Source organism: Lissotriton vulgaris, chromosome 3_1 (assembly GCF_964263255.1).
Source record: "Lissotriton vulgaris chromosome 3_1, aLisVul1.2, whole genome shotgun sequence".
Taxonomy (NCBI): Eukaryota; Metazoa; Chordata; class Amphibia; order Caudata; family Salamandridae; genus Lissotriton; species Lissotriton vulgaris.
The window spans coordinates 328,444,969-328,463,359 of NC_141689.1; the positions used below are offsets into that span (position 1 = coordinate 328,444,969).

Sequence of the window (18,391 nt, forward strand, 5' to 3'; positions counted from 1 at the left end):
ACCTTGGGCACAAAGTCAATTGCACCCCTGTCAATGGAAAAAAACTGGACAATAGAAGTCCTCAACCGTCAGCTCCTCCACTTACTTGAACACCACAAACTCCTGGACAGCTCGCTATCAGGTTTTTGCAGCAACCACAGAACCGAGAGGAACCTCATCACAGCATTAGAAGACATTTGCATCATACTAGATAGAGGCCACTGTGCTGCACACATCCTTCTGGAACTCTGCCACCTTCCACATAGCCTCCCACAACACACTCATCTTCAGAATCCAAGAAACCGGACTCCAAGGATGAGCTCTCACGTGGATAGCCTCCTTTTTGACCAGAAGGATGCAACGAGTCACGCTCCCTCCGTTCACTCCAGAACCTAAGGACCTCATCCACAGAGTCCTGAAAGGCTTTTCACTCAGCCACACTCTCTCTAATGTATACATGGCTCCTCTAGCAAGCATTAGTCAGGCACACTGACTCAACATCACCTGCTACGCCGACAACACCCAACTCATCCTATCTCTCTTAGAACACACCAACACCACTCAAAGTAATTTCAAACTGGGATGACCAACGTGGCCAACTGGATAAGAGAGACAACTACCACAAATTCAATGCTGACAAGACAGAATTACAAATATCCTGCAACAATCACTCACCTTGGGACTCCGCCTGGTGGCCCCATAGCTAGGTCGTACGCCTTCACCATCCAACCACGCAAGAAACATGTGCATCTTAGCTGCTGACAACTTTAAAACCTGTATGAAGGATCTTGCAGGTTGGATGACCCAACACTGCCTCAAACTTAACGGCTCTAAAACTGAGGTTTTAGTAATAGGAGGTAAGGACACTAGCTGGACTAAAGATTGGTGGCCATCCTGTCTTGGGCCCCTACCCACTCCTTGTAGTGAAGCGAAGAACCTGGGTGGATCCCAAACTCTCTTTCGACAGCCACGTACATAAAATTGTAGGGAAATGTTTTGGGGTTATGAAAACCCTCAACCGCACTCTGGACCTCCTCCCTCTGGAGGCCAGACGTACCATGACTCAAGCCCTGGTAACCTCACTTATGGAGTACGGCAATGTGCTTCTTCTAGGAACCTCCGAAAAGAACATCAGGAGACTGCAGGTGCTCCAAAATTCGGCAGCGCGTCTAGTTCTTAGACTACCTAGAAGAGCTGCCTCTAAACCTACCCTAGCCACTCTACACTGGCTGCCTATAAGAAAGAGAATTCTATTCAAAGCGCTCCTCATGTGCTATAGGATCATCTCGCACAAAGCACCGTCCTACCTGACCCATCTAGCCGTCCCCTACGAGCCTATTAGAACCCTTCGCTCCAGGGGAACAGGCCTTCTCAAGATCCCCCGAACAAAAAAAGCCAGAATGGGGGGTCGCTCCTTTCGTGCGCTGGCAGCCAACAAATGGAACTCTCTTCCCACCAGTATTAGGCTAGCGGAAAATGAATCCATATTCAGAAAACTTCTGAAGACCTACCTATTCTCCCTTTAGCTCCTACCTCTTTTCCACCTGTACTCTGACCCTTCTCCACAGCGCGAGGACACGCCGGGAGGCGTCACCAGGCGCTTTATAAACCCCTTTATTATTATTATTATCATCCTGGACACCAACCTCACCATGAGATATCAAATCAAAGAAGAGAGGAGTTGTCCTAACAGATAGGGCGGTCGACCACGAATATGGGGAACTGGGCTTGAGTCTCTGCAATGACGCTGAACATCCTGTGATTCTGGACAAATCACTTAATCTTCCCGTGCCTCACAAAAAATGAATGTGTCCTCATGTAATGCAACTGGTGCTAAGTAAAGTGCTCTGATACCCGATTCGGGTCAAGTTCACGCTATATAAAACTCTGTAAAATAAAAATACAAAAATAAAATAAATCAACGCTGCCACCTCCGCCTGATTTGTGTTACTTCGCATGCACAGAAAAATTGTGAAATGGCTCCTTCCTGACACCAGAAAGACTGTCACCCAGGCCTTCATCACAAGCAGACTGGACAACGGCAAAAACCACTACTACAGCATTTCCGCGCACCTACTACACAAGACGCAAACCATCCAAAATAGTGCAGCCAGGTTAATCCTTAACTGTCCTCGCTGCACGCATATCACACCTTACCTCAAAAAACTACACTGGCTCCTCACTGAAAACACTGCCAATTTAAGATGCCCATCATTGCCTATAAGGCAATTCAACCACCGGCTAGCTTTACATTACCCAACCCGAAAACTCGGTTCTGGATCATTTGCGCTCGCCCACACACCCTGTATCCATTAAAATAGGCAGAAGGAAGAGCTGTCTCTTATTTGTCTGAGAAATCCTGGAACAACCTCCCCCAACATTTCAGGACACCTGCAAGAAAGGGAACACCTAGCACTTCAACTTGCAGAATTCACACCTGCTCTGGCCTGATCCAGGAGTTAAAAATCCTCATTGCCCCCAAGAGGAGCAAGTTAGCTTCTAAATTCATGACTGGGCTGGACCACAAGTCCTGCTAGTGAAATCAAGTACATTCCATCCATTCTTTTAACTCGCTACATTACCAGCCCGAGCTCTGCTCCCTGGGGGTGGCCTCCACCAAGGGCCTTGGTCTAGCCATATCCTCTCCTTTTAAGGAAGGGTGACCAGCCCAAGGGCAGAGTAAAGAAACACAAAATCTCAAGCAATTCAGAAGCTGTGCTCAATGCTGTGCACAAAGGAGCCAACACCACGCGACCAGAACCCCCCCCCCCCCACTCTTCACCCAGCCTAAGAAAGGATGCTTGCAGAGCACACCAAAGATGCCTAAAGCAATAGATATAAAAGAAAAATCACACACCAAACAGCTCCCGGCATGTGTGTTGCAGGTGCCCATTGTTCCACTTCAAAATCTACTTCTAGTTTCACAGGCACAACATGAAGGAGGGCGGGTGGGGCGTATGGGGGCTAAAGGGTTTGAGGGAGTTTATAAAACATTGAGTGGGCAGGTGGGGGTGGAGAAGAAAGACTGCAGCCGAGGGGAAAAATACAAGCACTTCTGTGGAATGCTGGAACATAAAAGAAACTGACCGGAGCAGAGGGGAAAACAGAAGCACTCAAGTACAGTTCTGGAGCATAAAGAGAAAAGTAGCTTCAAAAACAGGAGCAGCGGATGGACACAAGTACTAGGTCGATGCCCCAGGGCAGGGCCAAGCACATGGACAGGGTATGACAAAGGAATGCCTTCACAACCCGTAATGAAGGAAAGGAGAGTGATGCTGCAGCAATCAAATTAAAATCTGTGGGCGGAATGTAAGCCCACAATGTGTAAACAACATGTCTCGATGAGACAGTACATGCGCTGTCTAGCGGAGACCTAAAAATCGCTACTGACATAAATGAATGTATTTCTTTCATTATGTAATGTGTACTCCAATGAACAAAATGATATTCTTTGGCAAAGACTTCCTAATGCATTTATCTGCACAGACACCTTACTTACTCTTAATGTTACGAGAAATTCATCAAAATCTATTGTCCCGTTGCGATCTTTATCAAATTGTGAGAACAATTTCTGAACCTCGTCTTTCTCCATCATCACACCATAATCATTCAGGCCTTTGATGAACTCTTTGAAATCCAGGGTCCTGCTGTTGTCATCATCCATGATTCGAAATACTCTGCAACACAAGTAGTGACAGATGACAGAACAGCAGCAGAAAAAAATGGTACTCCAACTGATAAAGAAATTGGTTTGAAGTTTTTCCACTTATAACATGAAACAACACATTTGTTGATTTGCCCTCCTCCTTGACGTGTATGACAATGCTGGTGCATCATAAACAGTTTACAAGGACTGAGGAGCCTCTTAAGAAAATTATTATCCGTCATTTTAAAATAAAAAACACCTGGCATTGAAATTTCAACAACACAACAAGGTTTATTACTCCTATTTCAAAGAAATACAAGTTCTTGCAGGGTTCTAACTCCAACGACACATGGCAAATACAAATCATGTGATATTTATGAGCTCAGATAACACTCACTACTGCAGAAATATTGTTGGGTAGTGTCATATTCCACAATTGCAAGTGAGGTTCGAAGAGCCTAGAAGACTGGGGATCGAATGCGAGCGCCCATTGAAAATGTGGTGAACAAATGAAAAGTCGCAGTACTGTTGAAATTATTATTCACATTTCATTCGTTCTCTCAGAACCTTGTTTTATCTCCATCATCAAATCATATTTGCTCATGTCTTCGGGCAACTCTTTCAAATCTAGGTGCTGATTTCAACTTGTGCATAAGGCCCCTCTTTTGTACTAAATTCTTAGTAATATCACAGTGTTATAAGGCAACCCTGAAAAAGAAGGAAGGCATTGGTTTGAATTTATCATAAACCATAAGGTCTCTACATTTTGTGTCCCCTTTTCTGGCAAACCAGAAGGAATGGACAATACAGGGTAAGGTAGACACAATAGACAAATAGCCCACACATCTGTAAGATACTAGGCAGGTCATATTTAGCAGAGCTATAAAAAATGAAATCTTCATTTTAGGTCCTGTTTGACAAAGCGCTTGTCTACTAGACCTATTGCCCATAAAATACAAACAGTGGGCTTTGAGTCAGCACTCTTTAGTCGGTGACTGATTTGGGGCAACATCCTTAAGCTAAGCTATTGCTTTGAGACTTTGCCAATCATATCTTTGATCAACCCAGAGAAGCATACAGCTCTCAGCTTATACTGTTGGCCGTTTGATGTATCATTCCACTTCCTAGGAAAGGGTTCCACTGCAATGCAAAGGGGGTATTTTACATCTGAAAGGAACTCTCAATAATTACATTGATTGTAAAATGTAATTTTTTACTCACAGATATTCATACATGCAAATCAGCACTTTTGCTTGAGTTGATATGAAACTGGTTCAGAACTGGTATTCTCCTTCTACCAAACAAACAGAATTAGCACATTGTTTTTTTTTCATATATGCAAGCCCCATTACTTAGACATTTAGCACTGTTTATATAAAATGGAATCTTCACTGCAATTCTGAAATCAGGAATGGATCATTGTTGTAGGCCACTCTGGTATTCCAGAAGAAAATAATTGTTGAAATCATAAACTAATATATGAAGTAAAAAACGAAAACTGGGAGAGAATGCTTTAATCTGAATTGTTCTGATTCGATGATATACTGTTTCAGCGACTCTGTGCTCACTATACCTGTTTGACAATGTCCTAAAACATGACATGCACAGAGCCATCAACGGAGCTTCAGCTTTTAAAGGATTTTCACTGTGAACAGACAATGCATCAATTAATAAGGTAAAATGTTATGAATGCAAAATGGGTATGAATATTGGTTATGCATTTTTGGAATGTGCCTAGAAGTATGAGTTTAAGGAATAGTGATTTTTTGCACGAATGCATTTGGGGTTACCCATAATGTCATGTGATACAGAGGGTGTTTTGCTAAATGTGTTCTTTGTGTTGACATAAATTCGGTAGACAAAAATGGAGTGAAGTTCAATAGATAACAAATATTCTTCTATTCTGTGTTCCTACGCTTCCTTTGATACAAGTGCTACTCATCTGCAACAAGCAAGGCCCCAAAACAAAACAAGGAAACATCAAGATGTTCCGCTGAATTTCAATTTTTCCGGGAATGTAGGTAGCAGCAGCTGTATTTGGGTCCAAGGCTGGCCAAACACAGGGACACCTAACAACTCCAGCCATTAATGAAAATTAGACACCTGGGGTAGTCTTGAATGCCTTGAAAACATCCAACTTTGACTAAAACATAGATTTTCCCCTCGGTTTCTGTGAGCGAAAGTTCAGGAATTTGCAGGTTCTTACCAAGATATCAACACTATCCCATGTGTGTAGGTGGGCCTATCACTCACAATAAGAAAAGAACCCAAAAATGTCCAACTGAATTCTAATCTTTCTATGCAAGTGGGTACAATAGCAACCACCGACTTCTCTGAAAACTAGAAATCTGGAGCAGCAGAAAAGTGTGTGATTTACATTTTTCTTACTCATAATACCATACAAGTGTTAAACACTGGCTGAAATCACAGATTTTTCTCACGTTTCTATGACAGAAAAGTTCTGAGATTTTCACAAATTGACAAAAGTTCTACTGTTGCAAAGTGACTCCATTTTGAGTGGTTACTCCAATTTTTCATGTTTTTTGGGACTCACTGCAGGTAATCTTTAACTGTAACACTCGGACACTGCTATCCTGTGCCCAGAGTATGAGCTCTGAACCCTAAAACTTGGTGAAATTGCCTTAAAACATGATTGCTATATCATGGAAAGTTACAGAAGGAAAGTAAAATGTGACCTGTGAACTGCAGCACCTATTGCGTTATCCACCACATTGGAACATAAACATGGATCTATGCTTAACCCCCAGGCCTGTGTAAACCTCTACCTTAAAAACACCCCTAAGTGGTTGAGTAAGAAATAAAAGGGAGGCTGCATGCAGGCTTCCCACTCCCCCCCCCCCCCCCCGAGCCTTCTCAGGTCTGGGGACCCCATCCCTTAATGTCAACTTTATTTGAAAAGTAAAGGGGACCCGTGCACCCATTTCTCTTTGCCGGTACCGGCCATAGGGGATCCTATCCCCCAGGGTGCAATATAGTACATTGTCCTCGAGGAGCTCACCCTGGGACTCTGTGGTTCCCTGCACACTCTCTAAGATGCAGGGCTCTCAACCTTTCTTCTGTGCAGTGGAATAGTAACAAAATATTGCTGCTCCCACCCAGGAGAGTAAAGAGAAAGTGTTGGCTCCCCCAACAGTCAGTATGATGCTAGCTGGGGAGAAGGCTGGGGCCATGGGGGCCGCTGGGGCTCACTCCACCACTCTCAATATCTCCAGCAGTGTTGGTACCACGGGTAGGCACCTACCTACCCTCAGCCCCAGCTGACTCCCGTACGGGGAGTCGGCTGAGGGGGACAAAGGGGTTCCCTCTGTGGTATCCCACCAAAAAGTGAAGCTGAGTGCCCCAGGAGGGCACCCACTTTAGAAAAAAAATGCAGGTTGTGGTGTAAGTTACAGTTAGCTTAGGTAAGTATAACTGCTGAATTTCACTGGTTTTGTAAGAGGAAATATGTGCCTAACTATAACATCCCTGTAACCTTTGTTTTTTACAGTAAATTTCTAAGATTATTTGAATTATATTTCCTAACTATATCATCCCTGTAACCTTTGGTGTTTTCACTGATTATTAAGGTTTTTTAGTTCCATTTCTTAAATAAAACATCCCTGTAACCTTTTTTGTTTTTTAGTGGAAATCTGTTTTTTAATATTATTTCCTAACTGTAACCTGTAACCTTTTAGAGTGAGTGTGTGAGTGACTGCATGAGTGTCTCGCTGGGCGTGTGAGTGTCTGAGTGGGTCTGCGAGTGGGTGTGTGTCTCAGTAGGTGCATGAGTGTCTGAGTGGGTCTGAGAGTGGGTGTGAGAGTGTCTGAGTGAATTTGCAGGTGCCTCCAGGAGTGTGTCAGTAAGTCTGTGGGTGACTGCACGAGTGTCTGAGTGGGCCTGTGAGTGGGTGTGTGAATCAATTAATAGATCTTTGAGTAAGTGTGTGAGTCTCTGATTGGGTCTTTGAGTCAGGCGTGAGTCTCAGAGTAGTTCTGTGAGTGGGTGAGAAAGAGCATGAGGGATTCTGTAAGTGGGTGCATGAGTGCCTGACAATCTGTGAGTGAGTGTGAGAGTGTCTGAGTTGTCCTGTGAGTGGGTGCACGAGTGGGTTTTGCTCATTCTTGCTGGTTTTCTTCAGTTTTTCTGCTCACTTCTGACATTTATTTTGCCTCTTTCTGTTCATTGCAGCCCCTTTTTTTAGCTCTTTCTACTCGTTGCTGATCCTTTTTTGGTCTCTTTCTCCTAATTTTGGACCTTTATTTTTCCACTTTCTGCTTGTTTCTGACCTCTATTTTGATTCTTTCTGCTCGATCCTGAACTTTATTTTGCATCTTTCTGCTTGTTTCTGATCTTTATTTTGCCTCTTTGCGCTTGTTTCTGATCTCTATTTTGCCTCTTTCGGCTCGTTGCTGGCCTTTATTTTGTCTCTTTTTGCTTGTTTCTGACCTCTAATTTCCCTCTTTCTGCTCGTTGCTGGGCTATATTTTGCCTCTTTCTGCTAGTTTCTGACCTCTATTTTACCACTTTCTGCTTGTTTCTGATCTCTATTTTCCCTCTTTCTGCTCATTGCTGGCCTTTATTTTGCCTCTTTTTGCTAGTTTTTGACTTCAGTTGTGTCTTTTTTTGCTCATTTCTGATCCCTATTTTACCTCTTTCTGCTTGCTGCTGGCCTTATTTTTGCCTCTTTCTGCTTGTTGCTGATCTTTATTGTCCCTCTTCCTTCTCGTTGCTGGCCCCTATTTTGGCTCTTTCTGCTCTTTGCTTACCTTTAATTTCCCTCTTTCTGCTGGATTCTGACCTTTATTCTGCCTCTTTCTGCTCATTTCAGACCTCTATTATGCATCTTTCTGCTCGTTTCTGATCTCTATTTTGCCTCTTTCTGCTTTTTGCTGACTTTTATTCTGCCTCTTTCTGCTCATTTCTGACCTTTATTCTGCCTCTTGCTGCTCGTTGTAACCTTATCTCTCTTCTTTCTGCTCGATGCGGACGTTCATTCAGCCTCTTTCTGTTTATTACCGACCTTTATACTGCCTCTTTCTAACCTTTATTTTGAGTCTTGCTGCTCTTTGCTGACCCTTTTTCAGCCTCTTTCTGCACATTTCTCACCTTTATTTTTCTTCATTCTGCTCTGTTCACAAGGACCGCAGGGGGAGCCTTAAGGCCCCTGCTGTTCCAGGTGGCTCCCCGGCCCCTGTGGCAGCCGGCATTGCTGCTGCACAGAGGGAGGTGCTGGAAAGGCAGCTCCCTCCATGCAGGATCAATTGTTTCATCTCTTTCCCTGCCCTGCGGGCAGAGGAAGAGATTAAACTTCTGCTTCTAGCCTTTGACAGGTCCAGCTCGCTGGAAGCGTAGTGTTTGCTTTAGCTTGGCGCGAACGTTCAGCTCCCTCAAAGCAAAAGCAAACAGCTATGTCTCGAGTGTAGACACCAAAGGACACAACGGGAGCTGGCCCCCATGGCGGACCTCAAGGTCATGTATCTAGCCCCCTCCTTATGTTTATGTTTCGTAAAGCGCATAGCTACCCGAGGGATTCCTCACGCTGGTGAGTGCTGTGCTGAAAATTGGGCCCCTGGTCCATTAACAGGTAAACAGCCACGTCTTGAGTTTCTTCCTAAAGGATAGTTTATTTTCCAGTGCTCTGAGGCTGGATGGAAGATCATTCCACAACTTCAGTACTAAGTGTGCAAACGATCTTCCTCCCCATCTCATCCTTTTTATCCCGGTTGTACTTCTATTTGCACTGGCCACCCCAGGGAGGTGTGTTCGCACTCTGGCCAAGAAAGGCCAATGAGGGGTCCGTGTGGCCCCCCTCCTTATAATACACAAAAATCCTAGGGAGAGAGTGGTACCTGGGGCATGGGGGTTCATGTGGCCCCTGTCACAACATATTCACATAAGCCTCGGGGAGGTGGTGTTGTCCAGGGCATGGGGAATCAGTTAGACCCCCTACACCATTTTTATAATTCAAGTCCTGGGAAGGTGGTGGTTCTTGAGACATTATGAATCCCTTGGACAGGGGCCCAAAGCGACCCCACCATTATTTTAAAATAAACTCTGCATACCCCGGGAGCTAACCCACCTGGGGGCATTAGTATAAACAAGAGTGAGAGCCGAGGCTTGTTTTTTTTCTTTTCCTTTTTGATGCAAATTCACATCAAAATGTTCTTGAAAAATGCTTTTTTCGCCCTGCCAGCCAAACCTTGCCCTGCCTGCCGAGCCCTGCAGCCAACTTCATGCCGCCAACTCCTATGTGCGCACTATATAGATGGTCACTTCACTCCCTCAGTCTGCAATTCATAAGTAACATCAGCAATTTCAGTGTAGCTTTTTGGGCCTTGGAGTGTTTGTTGAAGACAATAAGTTGCAAACGTTGTTCATTAGGAAGCCCACTGCAGGGAATACTTTACTTTGTGCCAAAAGTCAACATCAACGTAATCTGAAGAATAGCATACCACATTGAGAGCTACTTCATGCCAAACATCATAATTCACATAATCTGATAACCAGCATACCATATGGAGAGCCACTGCGCCTTAAACGCAGTTGTTCACAGTAACTGACTCTAAAGCAGCAGAAGCTGATGCATTACATAGATTTAAGAACACAAGGCTAATCACCGGCAGTTTTGCATGTGGCAAAAGTCAAGGTACAACAAATCACATATCAAGAATTGCTAGGAAAGTTGAGACTGAATCCAAGGATTACGGTCCAGTAAGAATGATTTCAATGAGTTCGACTAGATTGCTAAAGTGTACAATATTCTGAAGCAAAACTGGTGAATCCTGAAGGCAGATCAAGGTTTTTTTTTTTTAAAGATTTTTTATTGTTTCCAAAACTTCAAACCTCCTCCATCCCGCTATCTCTTGTATGACCATTACGCAGATGGTCCGTCAATCTTGGCTTACATCATAAAACATCCATGAAGAACAACTTCGGCCTACGAACTTGACCCTCCTCCCACTCTACCCCTCCCTCCGCCGCCTGTCAGTGTGCCCTAGCCTACTCCTCCCATAGTCTATGTCTACTAAACTGTCCCTCCTCCAGTTTACTCAATAGGGACAAGGCCAAAATGTATAGGAGAAACAGGAAGATCTGCAGACTGTGTGTGCATTTCTGGTGTTCCGTTCTGACTCACTGGTATTCCTAACCTAGAGTGTGTAAGATTGCCCCCCTCCCATGATGGTACCTGGCTCTCCATCCTCATCCCCTCCCCTCTTTATGTAACCACCCTCATTCCCTCATCATTGTCCGGCTCATCGTCCTCCTCCCTAGTAGAGACTTGGAGCTCCGCCACCAAGGCCCCCCATGCCCTCGCTGCCTCCAGTATATTTTCGTTAGTAGTGCGTCTAGCTAGTTGCAACCGAAGCGTCCCTTCGCTACCCGCCCAATTGAGTAAGCTTGCACTCCACCTCCGAAAGTTAGGTCCTACTCTCGACTTCCAATGCATGGTAAGCTCCCTTTTCACCATTATTAGCCCCAAATCATAAAACTTACTGGTGATTTTAATGTAAGGGGTGTACGGGAACCAAAGCAAGAGACAGGTCCCCATTTCTGCCGCTATCGTGCGCCCGTCATCTGGTTCAAGCACACCACCACCTCCTCCCAGTAGGAACCCAGCCCCATGCAAGACCAAAACATATGAGCAAAGACCGCTCCTTCAGTGTTACATCGGGGACACAATGACTGAGAGCCCCCAAAATACTGTAGGAATTCAACCGGGGTCAAATAGGCCATGTGCAATGTAAAGAATTGAACCAACTGGAACCTGGCGTTGCGTGTGCCCTTCCAGGCTCTCCGCAACAACTGAGGCCATGTCGTTTCTGGTATGGGTTTGCCAATATCCGTCTCCCATTTGCCCTTTAGGGCATCCAGAGGTTGGAGCAGCTCGGTCGATAGTCTCCTATACAGACACGTAATCACTTTGAACGTGCCCGCCGCCGTGGTGACATACTGGCAACCCAGTGAGGTCGGGGGTTCCGATAGTCCCATTTTCCAATGCTTCTGAATTCCTGCCACCAGTTCAGCATGCAACAAATAGTCTCCCTGTGGCAGGTCGAAAGCGCTCTGCAGATCGTGGAAAGATAAAAGAACTCCATCTCTATACAGGTCTCCCAGCATTTGAACACCGAGCTCCTCCCAGCCAGCCAGCGCCGACCAATCCCCTCCATGAGGGAGGGCTGTGCACATGCCCAGCGGGATTTCTGGGGCATAGGGGCAGGAAAACCCTTCTCTTTCCTGGCATCGGATCCAACATGATCGGAGTGTGCGCTCCTCAAGAGTAAGCTGGGCAAGACTGATTTTCTGCTGGAGGACTAAGAACGATACCACGTGGCGAGAAATTATCCTGCCCTGTGGCCCATCCGGGCCTCTAAATTCACGAGCCACTGCCTGCGTGAGCCACTGCAGTTGTGCTGCTAGATAATACCATTCAAAGTCAGGGACCGCTAAACCCCCTTCCGCTCTTGGTCTCATCAGGGTAGTCAGTGCCACCCGCCGTCTGCCTGTACCCCAGACAAACCCCACAATCAGGGCTCGGATCATCCGGAAAAAAGACGCCGGGATCCACACAGGCAGTGTACGAAAAAAATAAAGCAAACGTGGGAAGGGTTCACCAAAACTCCATGCTGCCTCGAAGCACCCTCACTGCTCCGCCTACATTGTCTTCCCAAAGGTCGGGATGCGTGTGGTATATGCGGACCCCTAAATAAGGCAAACAGTGAGGCTCCCATCTTAAATCCCCAATCGTCAGGGGTCTCTGGCCCCCAGGGGCCTAAGGGAACAGACAAGTTTTACTCCAGTTCACCCGCAGTCCTGAAAGATGGCCAAATTCCCGGAGCAGGTTTCCGGCTCCCTGCAGGGAGTCATCTGCGTCCACTAAGTACAGCAGTAAATCATCGGCTTATAGGGAAATATAGTGGAGCTCCCCGCGTAACCATACACCTTCGAAGGCCCGTCCTTGTCTAGCCTGTGCGGCCAATGGTTCTATCGCTAGTGCGAACAGCAATGGCGATAAGGAACAACCCTGTCGGGTGCCCCTCCCCACCTGATATGCCGTCGATATAGTTCGCCCCGTGCCGACCCTGGCCGTGGTGGAGCTATAGAGCAATTCAGTCAATCGCAGAAAGGGGTCTCCAAGACCGAACTTCCTCAGGACGCGGAACAAGTATGGCCACTCCACGCTGTCAAAGGCCTTCTCGATGTCAACCGACAGCACCACTGCGCTCGGCGTCCCATCGCGGCCATCGCCCATGACCCGTATCAGCCGGCGTATACACACCACTGTGTGCCTGGAAGGAATGAAACCCGCCTGGTCCGGGTGTACCAATGAACCCATGTGGTCCAAAAGGCGCGTTGCAAGGATCTTGCTTAGAATTTTGTAATCCACCGTCAGCATGGAGAGCGGCCGATAAGCTGTCCTAGAAGTGGGTTCCCCACCTCGCTTTAACAGCGGTACTATGATTGCCTCCCTGGTAGTGGGCGGTAGTCTCCCCAGTTCCCACGCCTCCTCCTACACGGACTGCAATTGTGGCGCGAGAAGATCTATATATCGTGCGTAAAACTCCACCGGGAGGCCATCTGCGCCAGGTGTCTTCCGTCTGGCGATACAAAAGGAGATGATGGACGGAGCGTTTGAGCAAATCAAAAGTTGTCTTCCGTCTGGCCATATGCTTGATCGCTGCACGGATCTCTCCCAGCGAAATGGCCTCTCCCAGCCTGTCCCCCTGCTCAGGGTCTAACCGCGGGAGTTGCGCTATCGCTAGAAAGTCCTCAACCGCATCAGGCAGCCCCCGCATCGTACTCCGATAGAGCGACGTTTAATAGGCCAGAAACTGATCATTAACCTCTTTCTGTGAGTAAACTAGTTCCCCCGTCACCGCTTTGAGCGACACAATCGGGGTGCTCCTGGCCGCCGGGTTAGCCAGCCAGGCCAACAGCCTCCCAACTCTATCCCGTTCTGTATGGGCCCGCACCATATATTCCTTATAGTCAAAACAGCGTAGCCGCTCAACTTGAGTGGCCACTCATTCACGCGCCGCCAGATCTGCCTCCTGCCCGGTCTCGTTTGTATGACTTTCCTTCTCTGCCTGCCGTGGACAGCCTTCCTCCTGCTCTATCTCGCGCAGTAACGTTTAGCGGGTCCCCGTAGCAGATGAGATACACACTCCTCTCACCACAGCCTTGAAAGCGTCCCACTCGTGGGCCCTGCTCGACACTGTCCCCGAGTTTTCTAAAAAGAAATGCTCAACACCCTTTCCGACCTCCGCACTAAAAACAGGGTCTTCTAGTGTCATCGGGTTCAAGCGCCATGTGGAAATCACCTGACGCTGCCTAGACCACTGTACTGATATCATGCAAGGGTTGTGGTTGGAAATAGTTCTCGCTAAGTACTCGCTATGTCGGGTCAGCTCTTGAGCTCCTAAGGAGCACAGAATGCCATCGAGTCGCACGTGTAAATCATGTGGTACCGAGTAGAACGAGTAATCCCTGCCCGTGGGGTGGTGTGTTCGCCAGGCATCTACCAACCCTCAGGTGTTTTGCCCCTCCCGCCACACATGTGCCAGCCTATGCACCGCCGACTGGTCCAGCGGGGGATGGGAGCGGTCCACATCAACATCCGTGATGGAATTAAAATCGCCTCCCAAGAACACCGGGCCTGCTAAAAATGACGCTAGCTTCTCAGAAAGGCGCAAAAAAAAAACAGCCTGGTCTACATTCGGAACATACACACTACAAAATGCAACATCTCTACCATCTGATCGCCCCAGAACAACAGTATATCTCCCCTCCGGGTCCACCATCGTGGTCAAGGGCTGGAAGGGAATGCCAGATCGCACCCATATCAGAGTGCTCCTGGCGAATGCCGAGTAAGTGGTATAAAACAGCTGCCCCCTCCATCTTCACTGTGGTGTCCTCCCTTCAGCCTGATCAATGTGTGTTTCCTGTAGTAGGGCCACCTGAATCCCCCTGCGGACTAAATACGCACATTCCAGGTAATACACTTCAATTCAAATTGGATCGCCATATCGGAGCATGCAACAGTACAAAATCCCCTTCAGCCTAAACGGCACACTGACAAACCTTGTAAATCCCGAACATCACCAACAAACCCCCATCCCTCCCCTCCCCAGAACAGGTTCTAAACCGTAGTCACCCATCCAAACCCAATCCCATCAAATGAATACTCTGGTAGCTACCAGAGTCTCACAACTAACGTGAGGTAGAGGGGGCGACTCTACACCAAATCAGGCAGAACAGCAATCCCACTGCATTTTCAACTACGCTCAGCCTCCAAAATGGAATCCCCTTTGCAGTGCCCCACCCCCCAAGGGAGCCCCCGCCCATTCAATCTCTGCCCTCCCCTCACCCGGACCCATGAAACAGCAGGACCGGCTCCCCCTCATTTACCACGGGATACCGCCGTACCTCCCGCCACCCCGGTGCATCACCAGGCATCCACCCTCTTACTGTACACAGCTTGGTGCTGAGAGCAATCATTCGGCCAATAAGCCATCAGCAGTCCCCGGAGTGACATGAGGCCCAGTCTTAGAGCCCTCCTCAGAGCCCTCTGATTCTTCCACCTCTGATCTTCGTTGAGATCCCGAGTCTGTTCTCGGGATAGCCACCGCCACCCCAGATATAACAGAGACCGCTTGAAGAGCCGCCTGTCTTTCCAAGTCCGCCTGCGACGTCGATGGTGTCTGGCTCTTTGCTGCACGTTTTCTAGTTCTCCGGCCCCTGGGGGTTTCGGTCGGGTCTCCGCTGTCATCTCCTTCCCCTGAAAGCCATCAGTGGCAGCCCGGTATTTCTCTAGCCATTGCCACGCAACATTCGGTGTTTCGAAAAAGGCCCGAGTCCTGAGGTGCCCGACCGACTGTGTCTTGGTGTCCAGCAGCTCTTCAACTTCATCCTCAGTCATGGTTCTCTTTATCCAGTCTTCTGGCTCCGGCCAGCAGTCCTTTTCCTCGACCAACATCCTCCATAGGAAAGCATTGGGCTCCTGACACCTCCTGAGCACCATGCACCTGGCAGCCCCTGTGACGCTAGCAGTGTGGACTTGGTACAAACTTGGAACCCCCTTTGACTTATCCTTACCCTCAGGAGCTTGACTCCAAAGACCAAGTGACCTGCCCATGAGCAGCCGACCCACAGAGGTGACCTTTAGCCCCTTTGGCTAACATAGGCCCCTTGCAATGTGCAGCTTTCCACCCTAGTGCTGCTGGTGGTGTTTCTTGAGTGCCAAACTGAACCTTGATTCTAACCCTCAAAACTCCATATATAAAACTGTATACTTACCTGTAAGCTTAACACTTCGTTTTTCTCCAAAGAATTGTAAGGTGGGTTTTTCTGAAAAATCTTGTGTTGAACTGTCTTGTGCTGCAACAAACGTAACTTAGTGCTAATGTCCCGTGTTGCTTAAACTGTTTTAGGATTTTGTTTCATGCCTAACTAGAAAAGTAACTACAGAGTAATCTGAGAGAAATCTGAATGTTCAAACAAAACCAGTGCTCACTGTATTTTGAAAAGTTACATTGTAAGAAAGTATAACTTATTTGCTACTAAGTAAATCTTTGTTCTAGAAATAAAACAACAAAATAACTTTTTACAGAATCAATCTTTCTGGATTCAGTCTTCGAGTGTGTGACATCATTTTTTGCCTAAGTGTGTACAGCAAAGCGTAACACTACCCTCTGGTAAGCCCGATTGCTCAACCACACTACCACAAAAGATAGTAAGGTATTAACTACTTTAGCCTCTGCTTTACCTCTGGGGAGTCACTAGACTGTGGGCACTATACCTTACTTTGTTACAGTATATACAGATCCAGTTTCATACAGTAAATCGTTTGGTGGGGGAAGCAGAGCCTGAGACAGAGTTGAAGGACCTGATTGTGCTGGTATGGTCTGCGGACCATGCCATTGGGTCTATAAACGCTTGGCGATGGTTGGTGGACCCTTATTGGAACCCTCTCAGGTCAGCAAACCCTGTATCTGGGTCCACAAAACCATAGACGAGCCGGCTTTTGTTGGACTTCTGAAGTTTTCTAGGACCAGGTAGTAGGACTGCAGATTATGTAGGAAGTCCAGCAAGGGCTGACAAATCAAAACTAGGTAGATTCACAAACCCAAACTGGGGTCCACAAACAATTAGTCCTGAATCAGTTTGCCCACATGAAGGCCTGGTGCAGTGAAGGTTGGGAGATTATCAGTGCAGGACCCAGCCAGCGGCCTCACCCTGTAGCTAACCTTGCAGCTTAGGGCCAAAGGCTGAGTGAACTGGGGGTTGGTCACCTGCAGAGGTTCGAGTGCAGAGTCTGGCCAAAAGCATTGCCCTGTGGCAAGTCTCTGTACGCGTGGCTGAAGTCAGTGAGCAACTGGGGTTGGCTGCCTTTGGAGGGTTAGGTCCAGGGTGTGGCAGCCAGCCACCTCTTGGCACAGCTGAAGGAAGTGCAGAGTAGGGCTTGGCTGCTTACACATGTTTGGACAGAGAAATATCAGTTCCATACAGATAAAAGACTGTTCACAGTGGGAGGTGATCGCCAGTGGAGGGTTTTGCACAGGCCAGGATGAAGGTTTGTTTAGAGGAGGTAGGCTACCCTTGGAGTACAGGAAGCAGGAATGGGGCTCTGCAGCTAAACCTCACTGTGCACAAAAGTTGTATGCAGTTGAGGTTGGCCACCCGTGGCAGGCAACTTCCGATTGGCAAGGCCAAAGACCATTTCCAGCAGGGGTTTGCTGTCCATGGAGGACTAGTCACAGGGATAGGCTTCCGGTTAGGCCTTGTGGCCAACTTCCGCTGAGCATGGCAAAAGACAAAAAGGGAGGGTATTGTTTCATACATATTGAATGTAGTATATGACACATAAAATGCCTGAGAGCACAACGTAATTAAAAAACAACGCATACTTAATACTGCTCAATAAAACTACATTTGTAGCTGTCGCTTTCTTAGAGTCATGGGTAATATGCTCTCATCTGTAAAATTATTTGTGACATTTGTAATAGCACCTATCTCATGAAAGGTAACATTTGCCGACATTAGCTAATGTTTTCAAGCAGACCAGACTTTTTTTTCCATTATTATGAAAAAGTAGACTAACAGAAGCATCAATAAATCTGTATACATTTTTGGGATATTTAATCTCAGAAGGCAAACCTCTTTCATAAACCATGAAGGTGCTGCCCACAGAGCATAAATCCATAACATGTAATGAAACAAATAAATTAACAAGCTCATCAGTTGTCCTGTTACATAAGAGCAAAAGGAAAGAGGTGCTGATGAGTCTGGCTGAACGTTTGATACTCTTTACAAGATCCGCGAGCTGTATTTTCGCTTTCAGATCAGTAAAGTCGCCTTTACATCGATCCTTGAAAACTAGGTAATTAATTTTCTATGATGTTTTTAGTTCTAGTGTTTGCTAATTCACGCCTGTTGATTTCTCTAGAGAGCACTGTTTCCCATCATTAATGAATACAGAACCAGGCATGCCTCCATAGGGATTATACTAGAGATCTTTCAGCATGGGCTGACTAGAGCTTACCAACAGCAGTGTCTACAGATACTGTTCTTCCCATAAGAGTGTTTATATCTCAAACAAATTAACCTAGACATCTTTTTAAAAGAGACCTGACACTCCAACTCAACTCACCCTCCCATGGGTATGCTGGCTTCTCAGGGAAACCATATTTTATGTAGATGCAGACAGGGTAAAATAGGAAGTGGAGTGGCCAAAGCACATCAGGATCAACAACAGCACATTGGAATGC

At 46.8% G+C, this 18,391-nt stretch overlaps 1 protein-coding gene across 2 annotated transcripts in view; it reads right to left on the reverse strand.

Moving 5' to 3' along the window:
* Positions 1–18,391, reverse strand: part of CAPSL (calcyphosine like) — a 157,720-nt gene that overhangs the window by 42,237 nt on the left and 97,092 nt on the right. For both annotated transcript variants that reach the window (XM_086960527.1, XM_086960528.1), the window contains exon 3: positions 3,479–3,656. In XM_086960527.1, coding sequence (XP_086816653.1) covers positions 3,479–3,656 — 178 coding nt within the window. The remainder of the gene's footprint in view (positions 1–3,478; positions 3,657–18,391) is intronic.